At 47.2% G+C, this 16,721-nt stretch overlaps 1 protein-coding gene across 2 annotated transcripts in view; it reads right to left on the reverse strand.

Moving 5' to 3' along the window:
- Positions 1-12,605, reverse strand: part of LOC112069053 (serine/threonine-protein phosphatase 2A 55 kDa regulatory subunit B gamma isoform) — a 31,753-nt gene extending 19,148 nt beyond the window's left edge. Inside the window, exon 1 of one of the 2 annotated variants that reach the window (XM_024136317.2) lies at positions 12,353-12,605. In XM_024136317.2, coding sequence (XP_023992085.1) covers positions 12,353-12,500 — 148 coding nt within the window. In that variant the 5' untranslated portion in view covers positions 12,501-12,605. The remainder of the gene's footprint in view (positions 1-12,352) is intronic. The other variant, XM_024136316.2, reaches the window with a different exon arrangement.
- Positions 12,606-16,721: the final 4,116 nt, after the last annotated feature.

Consider the following 16,721-nt stretch of genomic DNA (forward strand, 5'->3'; position numbering starts at 1 on the left):
GAGGCAGGCAGCAGCAGTCTGGTTGGTGAGGCAGGCAACAGCAGTCTGGTTGGTGAGGCAGCAGCAGTCTGGTTGGTGAGGCAGGCAGCAGCAGTCTGGTTGGTGAGGCAGGCAGCAGCAGCAGAAGCCCACAAACATCCCAAATTAAACCTGAGGTGTGTTCAGTTCGCTTGAACGTTTGCTACGTTACAGAACGTTCCCCAAAACGTTCTTGTACGTTCTTGAACCGTACAGTGGCTTGCGAAAGTATTCACCCTCTTTTTCCTATTTTGTTGCCTTACAACCTGGAATGAAAATAGATTTTGGGGGGGATTTGTATCATTTGATTTACACAACATGCCTACTACTTTGAAGATGCAAAATATTTTTTATTGTGAAACAAACAAGAAATAAGACAAAAAACAGAACTTAAGTGTTCACAACTATTCACCCCCCCAAAGTCAATACTTTGTAGAGCCATCTTTGGCGGCAATTACAGCTGCAGGTCTCGTGGGGTATGTCTCTATAAGCTTGGCACATCTAGCCACTGGGATTTTTGCCCATTCCTCAAGGAAAAACTGCTCCAGCTCCTTCAAGTTGGATGGGTTCTGCGGGTGTACAGCAATCTTTAAGTCATACCACAGATTCTCAATTCGATTGAGGTCTGGTCTTTGACTAGGCCATTCTAAGACATTTAAATGTTTCCCCTTAAACCACCTGAGTGTTGCTTTAGCAGTATGCTTAGGGTCATTGTCCTGCTGGAAGGTGAACCTCCGTCCCAGTCTTAAAACCCTGGAAGATTGAAACAGGTTTCCCTCAAGAATGTCCCTGTATTTAGCACCATCAATCATTCCTTCAATTCTAACCAGTTTGATGCTGATGTTGCCACCACCATGCTTCACTGTGGGGATATTGTTCTCAGGGTGATGAGAGGTGTTGGGTTTGCACCAGACATAGCGTTTTCCTTGATGGCCAAAAAGCTACATTTTAGTCTCATCTGACCAGAGTACCTAATTCCATATGTTTGGGGAGTCTCCCACATGCCTTTTGGCGAACAGCAAACGTGTTTGCGTATTTTTTTCTTTAAGCAATGGCTTTTTTCTGGCCACTTCTGTAAAGCCCAGTACTGTGGAGTGTATGGCTTAAAGTGGTCCTATGGACAGATACACCAATCTCCACTGTGGCGCTTGGCAGCTCCTTCAGGGTTATCTTTGGTCTCTTTGTTGCCTCTCTGATTAATTCCCTCCTTGCCTGGTCCGTGAGTTTTGGTGGGCGGCCCTCTCTTGGCAGGTTTGTTGTGGTGCCATATTCTTTCCATTTTTTAATAATGGATTTAATGGTGCTCTGTGGGATGTTCAAAGTTTCTGATACTTTTTTTATAACCCAACCCTGATCTGTACTTCTCCACAACTTTGTCCCTGACCTGTTTTGAGAGCTCCTTAGTCTTCATGGGGCCGCTTGCTTGGTGGTGCCCCTTGCTTAGTGGTGTTGCAGACTCTGTATATACTGAGATCATGTGACAGATCATGTGACTCTTAGATTGCACACAGGTAGACTTTATTTAACTAATTATGTGACTTCTGAAGGTAATTGGTTGCACCAGATCTTATTTAGGGGCTTCATAGCAAAGGGGGTGAATACATATGCACGCACCAATTTTTTTTTATATAATTTTTTTAAACAAGTAATTTTTTTCCATTTCACATCACCAATTTGGACTATTTTGTGTATGTCCATTACATGAAATAAAAATAAATTTAAATGACATGTTGTAATGCAACAAAATAGGAAAAACGCCAAGGAGGATGAATACATTTGCAAGGCACTGTATGTTTCCTCCCATTTGGTGGGTGTGGCTTGAAGCGATGAGTGGCGTATTTAAAAGGACAGTGACCATGCTGACAGCGTTCCCCAAACCACAACCCAACCCCTCCGTTTTTCAACTAGTCGTTCAGTACAGCACTGCTTCTGCCGCCAAGGACACACGCTAAACACACAATCCTCACAGTACATACACACCCATATATTTCAGAGCTCACAGATCAAGGCACACACACACACACACACACACACACACACACACACACACACACACACACACAACACATACACAACACACACAAAGCTTAGCATCACCAGAGACAAGACATACATACAGTAGCGAAATGGAATATGGAGCACATTCTCTCTCTCAGTACTGGGACACACATCAACAACCCTATGGTAGTCTACTGTACTGTAGCAGCACTATTGTTCCGTACAGCGATAGCCTCCCCATGCAGAGTCCATATACCAGCCCTATGGTGCAGTGGGAAGCAGAGTGGATGTGTCCTAGTGTCATAGCAGGTCTGGTCTCCCATTACAGTACCACCAGAACTGACCAGAGATAGGTACTGGTCTGGCTGACGGCTCACTACTAACTACAGAGAACCAGTCTGACCGGCTACTACCTAACTACAGGGAACCAGTCTGACCGGCTCATTATCTTAACTACAGAGAACCAGTCTGACCGTCACTACTAACTACAGAGAACCAGTCTGACCGGTCATTACTAACTACAGAACTTGACGCACTATAACTACAGAAACCAGTCTGACCGGCTCATACTACTACAGAGAACCAGTCGCGACGCTCAACTAACTACAGGAGCCAGTCTGACCGGCTCATATTAACTACAGAGAACCAGTCTGACCGCTCATTACTAACTACAGAGAACCAGTCTGACCGGCTCACTACCTAACTAAGAGAACAGTCTGACCGTCATTACTAACTACGGAACCAGAGTCTGACCGGCTCATATTAACTAAGAGAAGCCAGTCTGAACGGCTCAACTACTAACTACAGGGAACCAGTTTGACCGCTCACTGCTAACTACAGAGAACAGTCTGACCGGCTCATTACTGACTACGAGAACCAGTCCTGACCGCTCACTACTAACTACAGAGAACCGTCCGACCGGCTCATATCTGACTACAGAGAACCAGTCTGACCGGCTCATTACTAACTACAGAGAACCAGTCTGACGGCTCAATTACGTAACTTACAGAGAACAGTCTGACCGGCTCATTATCTAACTACAGAGAACCAGTCTGACCGGCTCACTAACCTAACTACAGGGAACAGTTTGACGACTCACTGCCTAACTACAGAGAACAGTCGACCGGCTCTTATCTTGACTACAGAGAACCAGTCTGACAGCTCATTATCTGACTACAGAGAACCAGTATGACCGGCTCACTACCTAACTACAGAGAACAGCTGACCGCGCTCACTACCTAACTACAGAGAACCAGTCTGACGGCTCATTATCTAACTACAGAGAACCAGTCTGACCGACTCATTATCTAACTACAGAGAACCAGTCTGACCGGCTCACTACCTAACAAGAGAGAACCAGTCTGACCGGCTCATTACCTAACTACGAGAACCAGTCTGACCAGCTCATTATTGACTACAGAGAACCAGTCTGACCGGCTCACTACCTAACTACAGAGAACCAGTTCGACCAGCTCATTATCTGACTACAGAGAACAGTCTGACCGGCTCACTACTAACTACAGGGAACCAGTCTGCACCGCTCACTACCTAACTACAGAAGAACCAGTCTGACCGGCTAACTCCTAACTACAGGGAACCAGTCTGACCAGGCTCTCTACCTAAACAGAGAACATCTGACCGGCTCACTACTAACAACAGGAAACCAGTCTGACCGGCTAACTACCTAAACCAGAGAACCAGTCTGACCGCCTCACTACCTAACTACAGAGAACCGTCTGACGACTCATTATCTAACTACAGAGAACCAGTCTGAGCACATATACACAGCATAAGGCATGCACGCACACGTTGTCCACATACACACACATACATGCACGTACACACACACACACACACACGTCCCTCACAAACGAAAAAAAAAAACACACACAGCAGGCAAGTCTGTCCATCACACTTATTTGTCACCCCAGAACCAAATCATGAGACTATCACACACCAATACATACAGTAAAAACACACACATCCACACAACACAACACACACACCACAACCACACACCACACACACACACACACACACACAACACACACACACACACACACACAGGGAGGTAAGGAAGTAAGGAGGTGGGGGCGTCTCACTGTATCCAATTAGAGCCATCCTCTGGTCTGGTACAACATTGCTGCCAAATCACTCTCTTAACAGCATGGACAAATTACACCTAACAGGGGACGTGTGGGTGGGTATGTTGGGTTGCGTGTGTGTACATGTGTCGTGCACCACTCATTACCTCCTAAAAAAAAATGGAAATGACCCATCCCATGTTGGTGGTGTCAGAAGGTTATCAGGAGGACAGAGTAAGTGATCTGGGCGTGACAAGGAGTGATCCAATACTCCAGAACACACAACAATGGAGCTAACACTGGGAAAAAATGGTTACAACATCTGTGAGTGAGGGAGTGAGGATGAGGGACTGAGGGAGTGAGGGAGGGAGGGAGGAGGAGGTGAGGGATGGAGGGAGAGGGAGGACGAAGGCAGTGCAGGGAGACGGATCGAGGGAGGACTAGTAGCGTGAGGGGCGGAAGGGACTAGGGAGAGGTTAGGGACAGGGAGGGGGGAGGGAGTGAGGGAGTGAGGGAGTGAGGGATGGGAGGGAGGGAGGGAGGGAGGGAGGGAGGGAGGGAGGGGAGGGAGGAGTGAGGAGTGGAGGAGGTGAGTGAGTGAGTGTGAGTGAGTGAGTGAGTGAGTGAGTGAGTGAGTGGTGAGTGAGTGAGTGGGAAGGAGTGAGGGAGTGGTGAGGGAGGGAGGGGAGTGAGGGAGGGAGGGAGTGACGGGAGTGAGGGAGTGAGTGGAGGGAGTGAGGGAGTGGAGGGAGTGAGGGAGGAGAGGAGGGAGGAGGGAGGGAGGGGAGGAGGGAGGGGGGAGGGAGGGAGGAGGGAGGGAGGAGGAGGGAGGGAGTGAGTGAGTGAGTGAGTGAGTGAGTGAGTGAGTGAGTGGAGTGAGTGAGTGAGTGAGTGAGTGGAGTGAGTGAGTGAGTGAGTGAGTGAGTGAGTGAGTGAGGGAGGGAGGGAGGGAGGGAGGAGGGAGGAGGGGAGGGGGGAGGGAGGGAGGGAGGAGGGAGGGAGGGGGAGGGAGGGAGGGGTAGGAGGAGTGAGTGGTGAGGTGAGTGAGTGAAGTGAGTGAGTGAGTGAGTGAGTGAGGTGAGTGAGTGAGTGAGGTGGTGAGTGAGTGAGTGAGTGAGTGAGTGAGGTGAGTGAGCTGAGTGATGTGAGTGAGTGAGTGAGTGAGTGAGTGAGTGAGGGAGTGAGGGAGGGGGAGGGAGGAGGGGAGGGAGGAGAGGAGGGAGGGAGGGAGTGAAAATACTATATTGAACTGGCTTCTGATATGTGATGTATAGAGTATATTAACCCTACACATAAATCTATACTGTATCTATGCTGAATCCATATGATAAAATATTAATTTATAAAATATCCACATGAAGTATGGATGTTATCGTGTGTGGCGAGACGATAGTCCTCTGTCCTACAGCACTGACAGAGATAGTCCTCTGTCCTACAGCACTGACCCTAGAGATAGTCCTCTGTCCTACAGCACTGACCCTAGAGATAGTCCCTCTGTCCTACAGCACTGACGCCTAGAGAATAGTCCTCTGTCCTACAGCACTGACAGAGATAGTCCTCTGTCCTACAGCACTGACCCTAGAGATAGTCCTGCTGTCCTACAGCACTGACCCTAGAGATAGTTCCTCTGTCCTACAGCACTGACAGAGATAGTCCTCTCTCCTACAGCACTGACAGAGATAGTCCTCTGTCCTACAGCACTGACCCTAGAGATAGTCCTCTCTCCTACAGCACTGACCTACAGATAGTCCTCTGTCCTACAGCACTGACAGAGATAGTCCTGCTGTCCTACAGCACTGACAGCAGATAGTCCTTCTGTCCTACAGCCACTGACACTGAGATAGTCCTCTGTCCTACAGCACTGACACTGGATATGTCCTCTGTCCTAACAGCACTGACCCAAGCCATAGTCCTCTGTCCTACACCACTGACACTAAGATAGTCCTCTGTCTTACACGCACTGACACCATAGATTGTCCTCTGTCCTACAGCACTGACCCTAGAGATAGTCTCTGTCCTACATGCACTGACCTAGAAGATGTCTCTGTCCTACAGCACTGACAGAGATAGTCCTCTCTCCTACAGCCTGACCCTAGAGATAGTCCTCTTCTCCTACAGCACTGACCTAGAGATAGTCCTCTCTCCTACAGCACTGACAGAGATAGTCCTCTGTCCCCTAACACTGACACTGGAGATAGTCCTCTGTCCTACAGCCGACACTGACATGGAGATAGTCCTCTGTCCTACAGCCTGACCAAGAGATAGTCCTCTGTCCTACAGCTGACACTAGAGATGTCCTCTGTCCTACAGAACTAGACCCATAGAGATAAGTTCTCTGTCCTACAGCACTGACCCAAGACATAGTCCTCTGTCCTACACCACTGACACTAGAGATAGTCCTCTGTCCTACAGCACTGACAACAGAGATTGTCCTCTGTCCTACAGCACTGACCCTAGAGATTGTCTTCTGTCCTACAGCACTGACACCAGAGATAGTCCTCTACAGCACTGACACTAGAGATAGTCTCTGTCTACACGACTAACCACTAGAGATAGTCCTCTGTCTACACGCTACACTAGAAGATAGTCCTCTGTCCTACAGCGCTGACACTAGAGATAGTCCTCTGTCCTACAGCGCTGACACTAGAGATAGTCCTCTGTCCTACAGCGCTGACACTAGAGATAGTCCTCTGTCCTACAAGCACTGACACTAGAGATAGTCCTCTGTCCTAAGCACTGACACTAGAGATAGTCCTCTGTCCTACAGCACTGACACTAGAGATAGTCCTCTGTCCTACAGCACTGACACTAGAGATGTCCTCTGTCCTACAGCGCTGACACTAGAGATAGTCCTCTGTCCTACACGCTGACACTAGAGATAGTCCTCTGTCCTACAGCACTGACTCCAGTGACAATGATTGTGTTTCTCAGAGTTAAGTAGGACACAATCCTCTGTGAGACTGGAGTTTGGTCTGGTCAAAGTCTATTTCAGGAAAGTGATGGCGCCACACACCACAAACACAGAGAGAGAAAAGAGACATCACACGAGACAGATGCGCACAGAGAAAGACACAGTCGCACACACACACAACAATCTATTCACACAGACAGACAGATAGCAGTCGCTCGCACACACACAGTGCTCTGGGTCTTGATAGATCTGAATAGGTGATTAAGTGAAAAGTACTTGATACTGTGTAGTGTAAACACGCTTCAGTGTAAGAGGCAAACGGCTCGGGCTCCAGAGAGAGGGAAGTGATGTCGGAGCACAGGACCTGGATAGGGTTCAACATCCTGGGGAGGAGTCCGGGAGAGGGGAGGAGGCGGGGCGGGCTCTTCAGGCTAAAGCCACGAGCAGCCCTGCAAGAGGGGGGGCAGCAGGGTCTCGGTTACACTGCATCACAACCATCCAGAAGGATGCCACAGGAAGGGAGGGAAGGAGAGAGGAGGAGGTGGGGGGCTCTAAAGTGTCTCATTTCCTTCTTCTGCACTATAATGAAAGTAATGGTGGATTGTTATTACTGTAGTGACTGATTCAACAAATCATGCATGTTGTCATGGTTTTATTATTATCGTTAACATGTCCATTTCACCATCCTACCATCTCTGTCCAGGACCTAGCCAGTCCATAGGACAAGGAGGGTTTGTACAGGGAGGGGGAGTCTATAGGGCAGGAGGGGGGAGAGAGAAGGGGGACAGGAGGTTGTAAAGGGAGGGGGGAGTCTATAGGGCAGGAGGGGGGAGAGAGAGGGGGGGAAGGAGGGTTGTACAGGGAGGGGAGTCTATAGGGCAGGAGGGGGAGAGAGAGGGGGAGGGGGAGAGGGGAGGGGGGACAGGAGTGTTGTACAGGGAGGGGTGTAGTCTATAAGCAGGGGGGGAGAGAGGGGGAGGGGGACAGGAGGAAATGGGTTAAATATCCTCCCCTCTTCGAGCCTAGGGCAGGAAACGCTGGAGACTGGAGAGAGGCCTCGGTCTTGACATAGCTACAGATACACTGCTGTGTGCACACACACACTTCATCAATAGCCAATGTAATGAGTAATATCAGGAGGGAAGGAGGAATAAGCAGGGGTGGGTGGATATGTAGATAGATGGAGGTGTGGAGAGATGGGTTGAGGTGGTGGGGATGGATGAAGAGGAGGGGGGGTTGAATACCGGTATCTACAACATCCTAATCCTTGTGGAACTATGGGATCTGTTTATTCCTGTGTTTCAACAATCATCTCTATAACGCCATAGTATATTGTAAAAAGACACTGCACTCTCCTATCTTCAGCAAAGGTTTTCAGAGCCAAATCAGCACCATAACACAGGTCTAGACAATATGTTTTGGGACTAGGTGAATGGCCCTGCTAATACATCACACCTCTCTGCCAGGACAGGAGTCGCATGGTGTTGGCTGTATGTACTCCTCCCTGTGTTTCTGAATCATCAGGGACTCTGTCTGATGGCATCATTTAATATGGCTATTGTTAGAGGGCGGGGTTAGCCTGTCAATCACCCAAGGCCACTCCCAACACGCCAAATGTATCTTCCTGTTCTGTTTCCATGGTGATGGACGGATGGTGATGTGTGATGTATGGGAGACAGTGTGCATGCAATGGAACACACGTTCCACCCACACACACCCTCGTGAAAGACAATGTACAGTATTCAGTATCCATTGACACACACAGAAAGTATTTCAGAGACACACACACACACACACACTACTGTTTGAGACTGTGAGATTATATAATTTGTTTGTATGTATGAATTAACAAACAACTGAAAATAGCACAGTGTGTAATGGATTATCTAGACAGGGTAATTCCAGGTACACAAGCCCTTAACATTCTGGAATGGTAATCCTACCTCTGAGACCTGCTGCTGAACAATGTTGCTGTGTGAAAGTGGCCCAGTGTTCCAGCCAAATGAACAGTGTAGAGTTCAGATTAACAGGAGGGACAGAGGGAAATAGATTGGGATATTAATCCTGAATTCTGATACAGTGATGAAACTCAGACAACTACCTCCTCTGTTCTGACGCACGTCACTCGACAGTCAGCCGCCCACACACACTCAACAATAACCAGAGAGAGAGATTTCTGTTTTAATTTATTTCTGGTGTGTTTTAATTTCTGAGCAAGAAAATTAATGAGTCACTTGTATATATGCATGTATGGTATGTACAGTACCCAGAGAGAGTCACACACAACCACCTGCACACACATTCGGACACACACTCGGACACAGTGCTCTTACGGTAAATTAGTGAGTGGCCTTGAACATTATATCACGGTTACACAAGCTTACAGAATGGGTTACACAACCACAGAGGGACAGAATCAGAAAATCTGTTTCTGGAGAGAGAGAGAGAGAGAGAGAGAGAGAGAGAGAGAGAGGAGAAAAGAGAACAAGAAATAAAGGAGAGATCAGAGCTAAATGATAGAGGGATGACAGGAGAGGAGGTTGACAGGGAAATTGATAGAGAAAGATGAACAGGAAGAGAGAGGAGAAGATGAACAGGAGAGAGAGAGAGAATGAGCAGGAGAGAGAGAGAGATAACAGGAGAGAGAGAGATGACAGACAAGAGAGGATGACAGGAGCGAGAGATGAACAGGAGAGATCAAGAGCTAAAGGATAGAGGGATGACAGGAGAGAGAGAGATGACAGGAGGGAGCGATGACAGGAGAGAGAATGAGAGGAGAGAGAGATCAGGAGAGAGAGAGAGAGATGAAGCAGGAGAGAGAGAGATGACAGGAGAGAGAGAGATGACGAGAGCGAGAAGATGACAGGAGAGAGCGATGACAGGAGATAGAGATGACAGGAGAGAGAGATGACAGGAGAGATCAGAGCTAAAGGATAGGAGGGATGACAGGAGAGAGAGAGATGACAGGAGAGAGAGAGGATGACAGGAGAGAGAGAAGATGACAGGAGAGAGAGAGATGACAGGAGAGAGAGAGGAGAGGAGAGAGAGATGAGAGAGAGATGAGAGAGTGAGAGAGAGAGAGAGAGATGGAGGGAGAGAGAGAGGAGAGAGAGATGAGAGGAAGAGAGAGATGAAGAAGGAGAGAGAGAGATGACAGAGAGAGAGAGAGATGACAGGAGAGGAGAGATGACAGGGAGTGAGAGAATCAGAGCTAAAGGATAGAGAGAGATGACAGGGGAGAGAGATGACAGGAGATAGATGACAGGAGATCAGAGCTGAAGGATAGAGGGATGAGCAGGAGAGGAGAGAGATGACAGGATAGAGAGATGACAGGAGAGAGAGGAGAGATCAGAGCTAAAGGATAGAGGGATGACAGGAGGGAGAGATGACAGGAGGGAGAGATGACAGGAGGGAGAGATGACAGGAGGGAGAGATGACAGGATAGAGAGATGACAGGATAGAGAGAGGAGTGATCAGAGCTAAAGGATAGAGAGATGACAGGAGAGAGAGGAGAGATCGAGCTAAAGGATAGAGGGATGACAGGAGGGAGAGATGACAGGAGGGAGAGATGACAGGAGGGAGAGATGACAGGCTGGAGAGATGAACAGGATAGAGAGAGGGTGATCAGAGCTAGATAGAGAATGACAGGGAGAGAGGGGGAGAGATCAGAGCTGAATGATAGAGGGATGACAGGAGAGAGAAAGGAGAGATCAGAGCTGAAGGATAGAGGGATGACAGGGAGAGAGAGGAGAGATCAGAGCTGAAGGATAGAGAGATGACAGGAGAGAGAGGAGAGGAAGATGCAGCTGAAGGATAGAGGGATGACAGGAGAGCGAGAGGAGAGATCAGAGCTGACGGATAGAGGGATGACAGGAGAGAGAGAGGAGAGATCAGAGCTGAAGGATAGAGAGATGACAGGGAGAGAGAGGGAAGAGAATCAGAGCTGAAGGATAGAGGGATGAAGGAGAGAGAGAGGAGAGATCAGAGCTGACAGATAGAGTGATGACAGGAGAGAGAGGAGAGATCAAAGCTGACTGATAGAGGAATGACAGGAGAGAGAGAGATGAACAGGTGGGGGAGAGATGACAGGATAGAGAGATGACATGAGAGAGATGAGAGATCAAAGCTGAAGGATAGAGGGATGACAGGGAGAGAGAGAGGGAGAGATCAGAGCTGAAGGATAGAGGTGACAGGAGAGAGAGAGGAGAGATCAGAGCTGAATGATAGAGGAATGACAGGAGAGAGAGAGGAGAGATCAGAGCTGAAGGATATATTTTTTATTTAACATTTATTTAACTAGGCAAGTCAGTACTGCACTGACTAAAACTGACTGCACTGACTGTAGTGACGTGTAACTGACTGCACTGACTGTTAACTTACTGACTGCACTGACTGTACTGACTGTACTGACTAACTGACCTGTACTGACTGACTGACTGTACTGACTAACTGACTGTACTGACTGCACTGACTAACTGACTGTACTGACTAACTGAACTGTACTGGCTGACTGTCATGAACTAACTGACTGTACTGACTGACTGACTACTGACTGTACTGACTAACTGACTGTAACTGACTGACTGCAACTGAACTTGTATGACTAACTGACTGACTGCATGACTTACGACTGCACTGACTAACTGACTGACGACTGACTGACTAATGACTGTACTGACTAATGACTAACTGACTGTTCTGACTAACTGACCTGGTAACTGACTGTACTGACTAACTGACTAACTGACTAACTGACTGACTGATGTAAGACCTGTACTGACTAACTGACTAACTGACTAAACTGACTGTACTGACTACTGACTGTACTGACTGTACTGAACACTAACTGATCAGTATGACTGACTGTACTGACTAACTGACTGTACTGACTGTAACTGACTGTACCTGACTAATGACTGTCTGACTGTACTGACTGTACTGACTGTACTGACTAACTGACTATACTGACTACTGACTGTACTGACTGTACTGACTAACTGACTGTATTGACTGTACTGACTAACTGACTGTACTGACTAACTCCTTTGAAAGATTCTGGATCCTCTTATGAGAGATTATAGATCTACCCTATGAGTAAGAGATTGTGAGAGAGAAAAACACACACTTACATAAACAGTCGTAGAGCACACACATACTTTAAGTCATTTAGAAGACGCTCTTATCCAGAGCAATTAAGGTTAAGTGCCTTTCTCAAGGGAACAGACAGATTTTTGTTCACCTTGTCGGCTTGGGATTTGAACCAGCATCCTTTCAGTTACTGGCCCAACACTTAACCTATGTTACCTGCCGCCCCCACACACAGCCCCTGTCCTCTTCTTACCTTCAGTCACATAGTTGTGGTCTCGGAGGAAGCTGTGGTTCAGTGTTCGGGTGGTGTCAGTGTCCTCGCCCATCAGGCAAGGTGCGGTGTGTGCCCGTCCCGGGGGGCAGCTAGATCCGTGGGGGGGTCCCGGCCAGCGCAGCGTCATAGTGCCCAACGCCCCCTCAGCACAGGTGCGCAGAATGAAGCATTATGGGACAGGGAGAGGCCGACGACACGGATACGCAGGCAGAGCATGATGAACACACCAGCTCTTACCAAAATACACGTTCACTTACACACCACATTAACACACACACCCAGCCCATTGCCTCTGGTCCAACACACAAACACCACACACACACACAAACAACACACACACCACAACACACACACACACACACACACCACACACACACACACCAACCACACAACACACAACACACACACACACACACACACACACACACACACACACACAAGAGAGGTTGGAGCAATGGATCTTCGTTTCTCCGTCGATGCTCCCAGCCGAGCCCCGGACTCAGTCAGTATCTGCAGTGCTGCTTCTCTTGCTGGGGTGCTTCTCTCTCTCAACACACACACAACACAGACCTAACACATTAACACACACAACATTAACACACACACACACAGCCCATTGCCTCTGGTCAGGTACTCCTCGACAGAGCCTCCATGAAGACAGTCCTTCTCTCTCACAGCCGATGGAGTCCCTCTCTTTCGCTACCAGGCTGTTTTTCTGCTGCAGTGTCAGCTCTGGCGTTAGAGTGTGTGTGAAAGTGTGTGTGTGTGTGTGTGTGTGTGTGTGTGTGTGTGTGTGTGTGTGTGTGTGTGTGTGTGTGTGTGTGTGTGTGTGTGTGTGTGTGTGTGTGTGTGTGTGTGTTGGTGTGTGTGTGTGGTGTGTGTGTGTGTGTGTGTGTGTGTGTGTGTGTGTGTGTGTGAGAGAGAGAGAGAGAGAGTGGTAGCGAGAGAGGGGAATGGAGGGAGGGAGGAGGGAAAGAGGGAGGTTCTATACTGCTGATGTGGTATGGGTGTGACACATCAGAATAGACTCCTCCCAGCTCAGCCAATCAGAAGACCAACTGCAATCTGCATGACCACTGACGGCAAATTATTAGGACAAGAGGGAGGAGAGAGAGAGAGAGAATTATAAAGAGGGAGCGGGAATGGATGGATGGAAGAAAAAAGAGAGGTGGGGGAGAAATGGAGAGCAGAGAGCAATGGAAGTGACAGTGAACATTTGGTTTCATCTCTGCTTCTGGCCACTGCCATTAGGTTTTAACCCCAAGCAGGGAATATAAGGCCTATTTATCAGCTCTAACCCCAATCATCAGCTTTCACACCATCTCAACCCCCTAAACACAGCTACAACTACTCAACCAATAAAGCCCCACACATCATGAAACTAATAACCCACTGGATATGATAACTAAAATACCCACTATCTCACTGGAATAAAGATGTCCTCCGTTCCTGTCATTATTGAAAGAGATTGTGATATCTCACATCTCAAATAGTCAAATCAAATCAAATCAAATTGTATTTTGTCACATACGCATGGTTAGCAGATGGTTAATGCGAGATCGCGATGCCTGTGCTTCTAGTTCCGACAATGCAGTAATAACCAACGAGTAATCTAACCTAACAATTCCACAACTACTACCTTATACACACACGTGTAAAGGGATAAAGAATATGTACATAAAGATATATGGGCTACTTAATGTTAGATCCCTCACTTCCAAGGCAGTTATAGTCAATGAACTAATCACTGATCATAATCTCGATGTGATTGGCCCGACTGAAACATGGCTTATTAAGCCTGATGAATTTACTGTGTTAAATGAGGCCTCACCTCCTGGTTACACTAGTGACCATATCCCCCGCGCATCCCGCAAAGGCGGAGGTGTTGCTAACATTTCTGATAGTAAATTTAAATTTACCAAAAAAAAGGCCTCCTGAGCCACATTCCTTTCGGACCTTGTAGTCATGGCAGATAATATTAACATTTTTGGTGACTTTAATATTCACATGGAAATGTCCACAGACCCATTCCAAAAGGCTTTCAGAGCCACCATGTTGGGTTTTGTTCAACATGTCTCCGGACCTACTCACTGCCACAGTCATACTCTGGACCTAGTTTTGTCCAGTGGAATAAATGTTGTGGATCGTAATGTTTTCCTCATAATCCTGGACTATCGGACCACCATTTTATTACGTTTGCAATCGCAACACATATTCTGCTCAGACCCCAACCAAGGATCATCAAAAGCCGTGCTATAAATTCTCAGACAACCCAAAGATTCCTAGATGCCCTTCCAGACTCCCTCCACCTACCCAAGGACATCAGAGTACAAAAATCAGTTAACCACCTAACTGAGGAACTCAATTTAACCTTGCGCAATACCCTAGATGCAGTTTCACCCATAAAAACAAAAAACATTTGTCATAAGAAACTAGCTCCCTGGTATACAGAAAATACCCGAGCTCTGAAGCAAGCTTCCAGAAAATTGGAACGGAAATGGCGCCACACCAAACTGGAAGTCTTCCGACTAGCTTGGAAAGACAGTACCGTGCAGTATCGAAGAGCCCTCACTGCTGCTCGATCATCCTATTTTCCAACTTCATTGAGAAAAATAAGAACAATCCAAAATGTATTTTTGATACTGTCGCAATGCTAACTAAAAAGCAGCATTCCCCAAGAGAGGATGGCATTCACTTCAGCAGTGATAAATTCATGAACTTCTTTGATGAAAATATCATGATTAGAAAGCAAATTACGGATTCCTCTTTAAATCTGCGTATTCCTCCAAAAGCTCAGTTGTCCTGAGTCTGCACAACTCTGTCAGGACCTAGGATCAAGGGAGACACTCAAGTTTTTTAATACTATATCTCTTGACACAATGATGAAAATAATCATGGCCTCTAAACCTTCAAGCTGCATACTGGACCCTATTCCAACTAAACTACTGAAAGAGCTGCTTCCTATGCTTGGCCCTCCTATGTTGAACATAATAAACGTCTCTCTATCCACCGGATGTGCACCAAACTCACTAAAAGTGGCAGTAATAAAGCCTCTCTTGAAAAAGCAAAACCTTGACCCAGAAAATATAAAAAACTATCGGCCTATATCGAATCTCCCATTCCTCTGACAAATCAACTGTACATTTCGGTGTTCCTCAAGGCTCCGTTTTAGGACGACTATTGTTTTCACTATATATTTTACCTCTTGGTGATGTCATTCGGAAACATAATGTTGACTTTCACTGCTATGCAGGCGACACACAGCTGTACATTTCGATGAAACATGGTGAAGCCCCTAAATTGCCCTCCCTGGAAGCCTGTGTTTCAGACATAAGGAAGTGGATGGCGGCAAATGTTCTACTCTTAAACTCGGAGAAAACAGAGATGCTAGTTCTAGGTCCCAAGAAACAAAGAGATCTTCTGTTGAATTTGACAATTAATCTTGATGGTTGTACAGTCGTCTCAAATAAAACTGTGAAGGACCTCGGCATTACTCTGGACCCTGATCTCTCTTTTGACGAACATATCAAGACTGTTTCAAGGACAGCTTTTTTCCATCTTCGTAACATTGCAAAAATCAGAACATTTCTGTCCAAAAATTATGCAGAAAAATGTATCCATGCTTTTGTCACTTCTGGGTTAGACTACTGCAATGCTCTAATTTCCGGCTACCCGGATAAAGCACTAAATAAACTTCAGTTAGTACTAAACACGGCTGCTAGAATCTTGACTAGAACCCAAAAATGTGATCATATTACTCCAGTGCTAGCCTCTCTACACTGGCTTCCTGTTAAGGCAAGGGCTGATTTCAAGGTTTTACTGCTAACCTACAAAGCATTACATGGGCTTGCTCCAACCTATCTTTCCGATTTGGTCCTGCCGTACATACCTACACGTACGCTACGGTCACAAGACGCAGGCCTCCTTACTGTCCCTAGAATTTCTAAGCAAACAGCTGGAGGCAGAGCTTTCTACTATAGAGCTCCATTTTATGGAATGGTCTGCCTATCCATGTGAGAGACGCAGACTCGGTCTTGACCTTTAAGTCTTTATTGAAGACTCATCTCTTCAGTAGGTCCTATGATTGAGTGTAGTCTAGCCCAGGAGTGTGAAGGTGAACGGAAAGTCACTGGAGCAACGAACCACCCTTGCTGTCTCTGCCTGGCCGGTTCCCATCTCTCCACTAGGATTCTCTGCCTCAAACCCTATTACAGGGGCTGAGTCACTGGCTTACTGGTGGTCTTCCATGCCTTCCCTAGGAGGGAAGACGTTGACGTGATCTTCCTGTCTGGGTTGGCGCCCCCCCTTGGGTTTATGCCATGGGGGAGATCTTCGTGGGCTATACTCG

This window comes from Salvelinus sp. IW2-2015, unplaced genomic scaffold, assembly GCF_002910315.2.
Source record: "Salvelinus sp. IW2-2015 unplaced genomic scaffold, ASM291031v2 Un_scaffold875, whole genome shotgun sequence".
NCBI lineage: Eukaryota > Metazoa > Chordata > Actinopteri > Salmoniformes > Salmonidae > Salvelinus > Salvelinus sp. IW2-2015.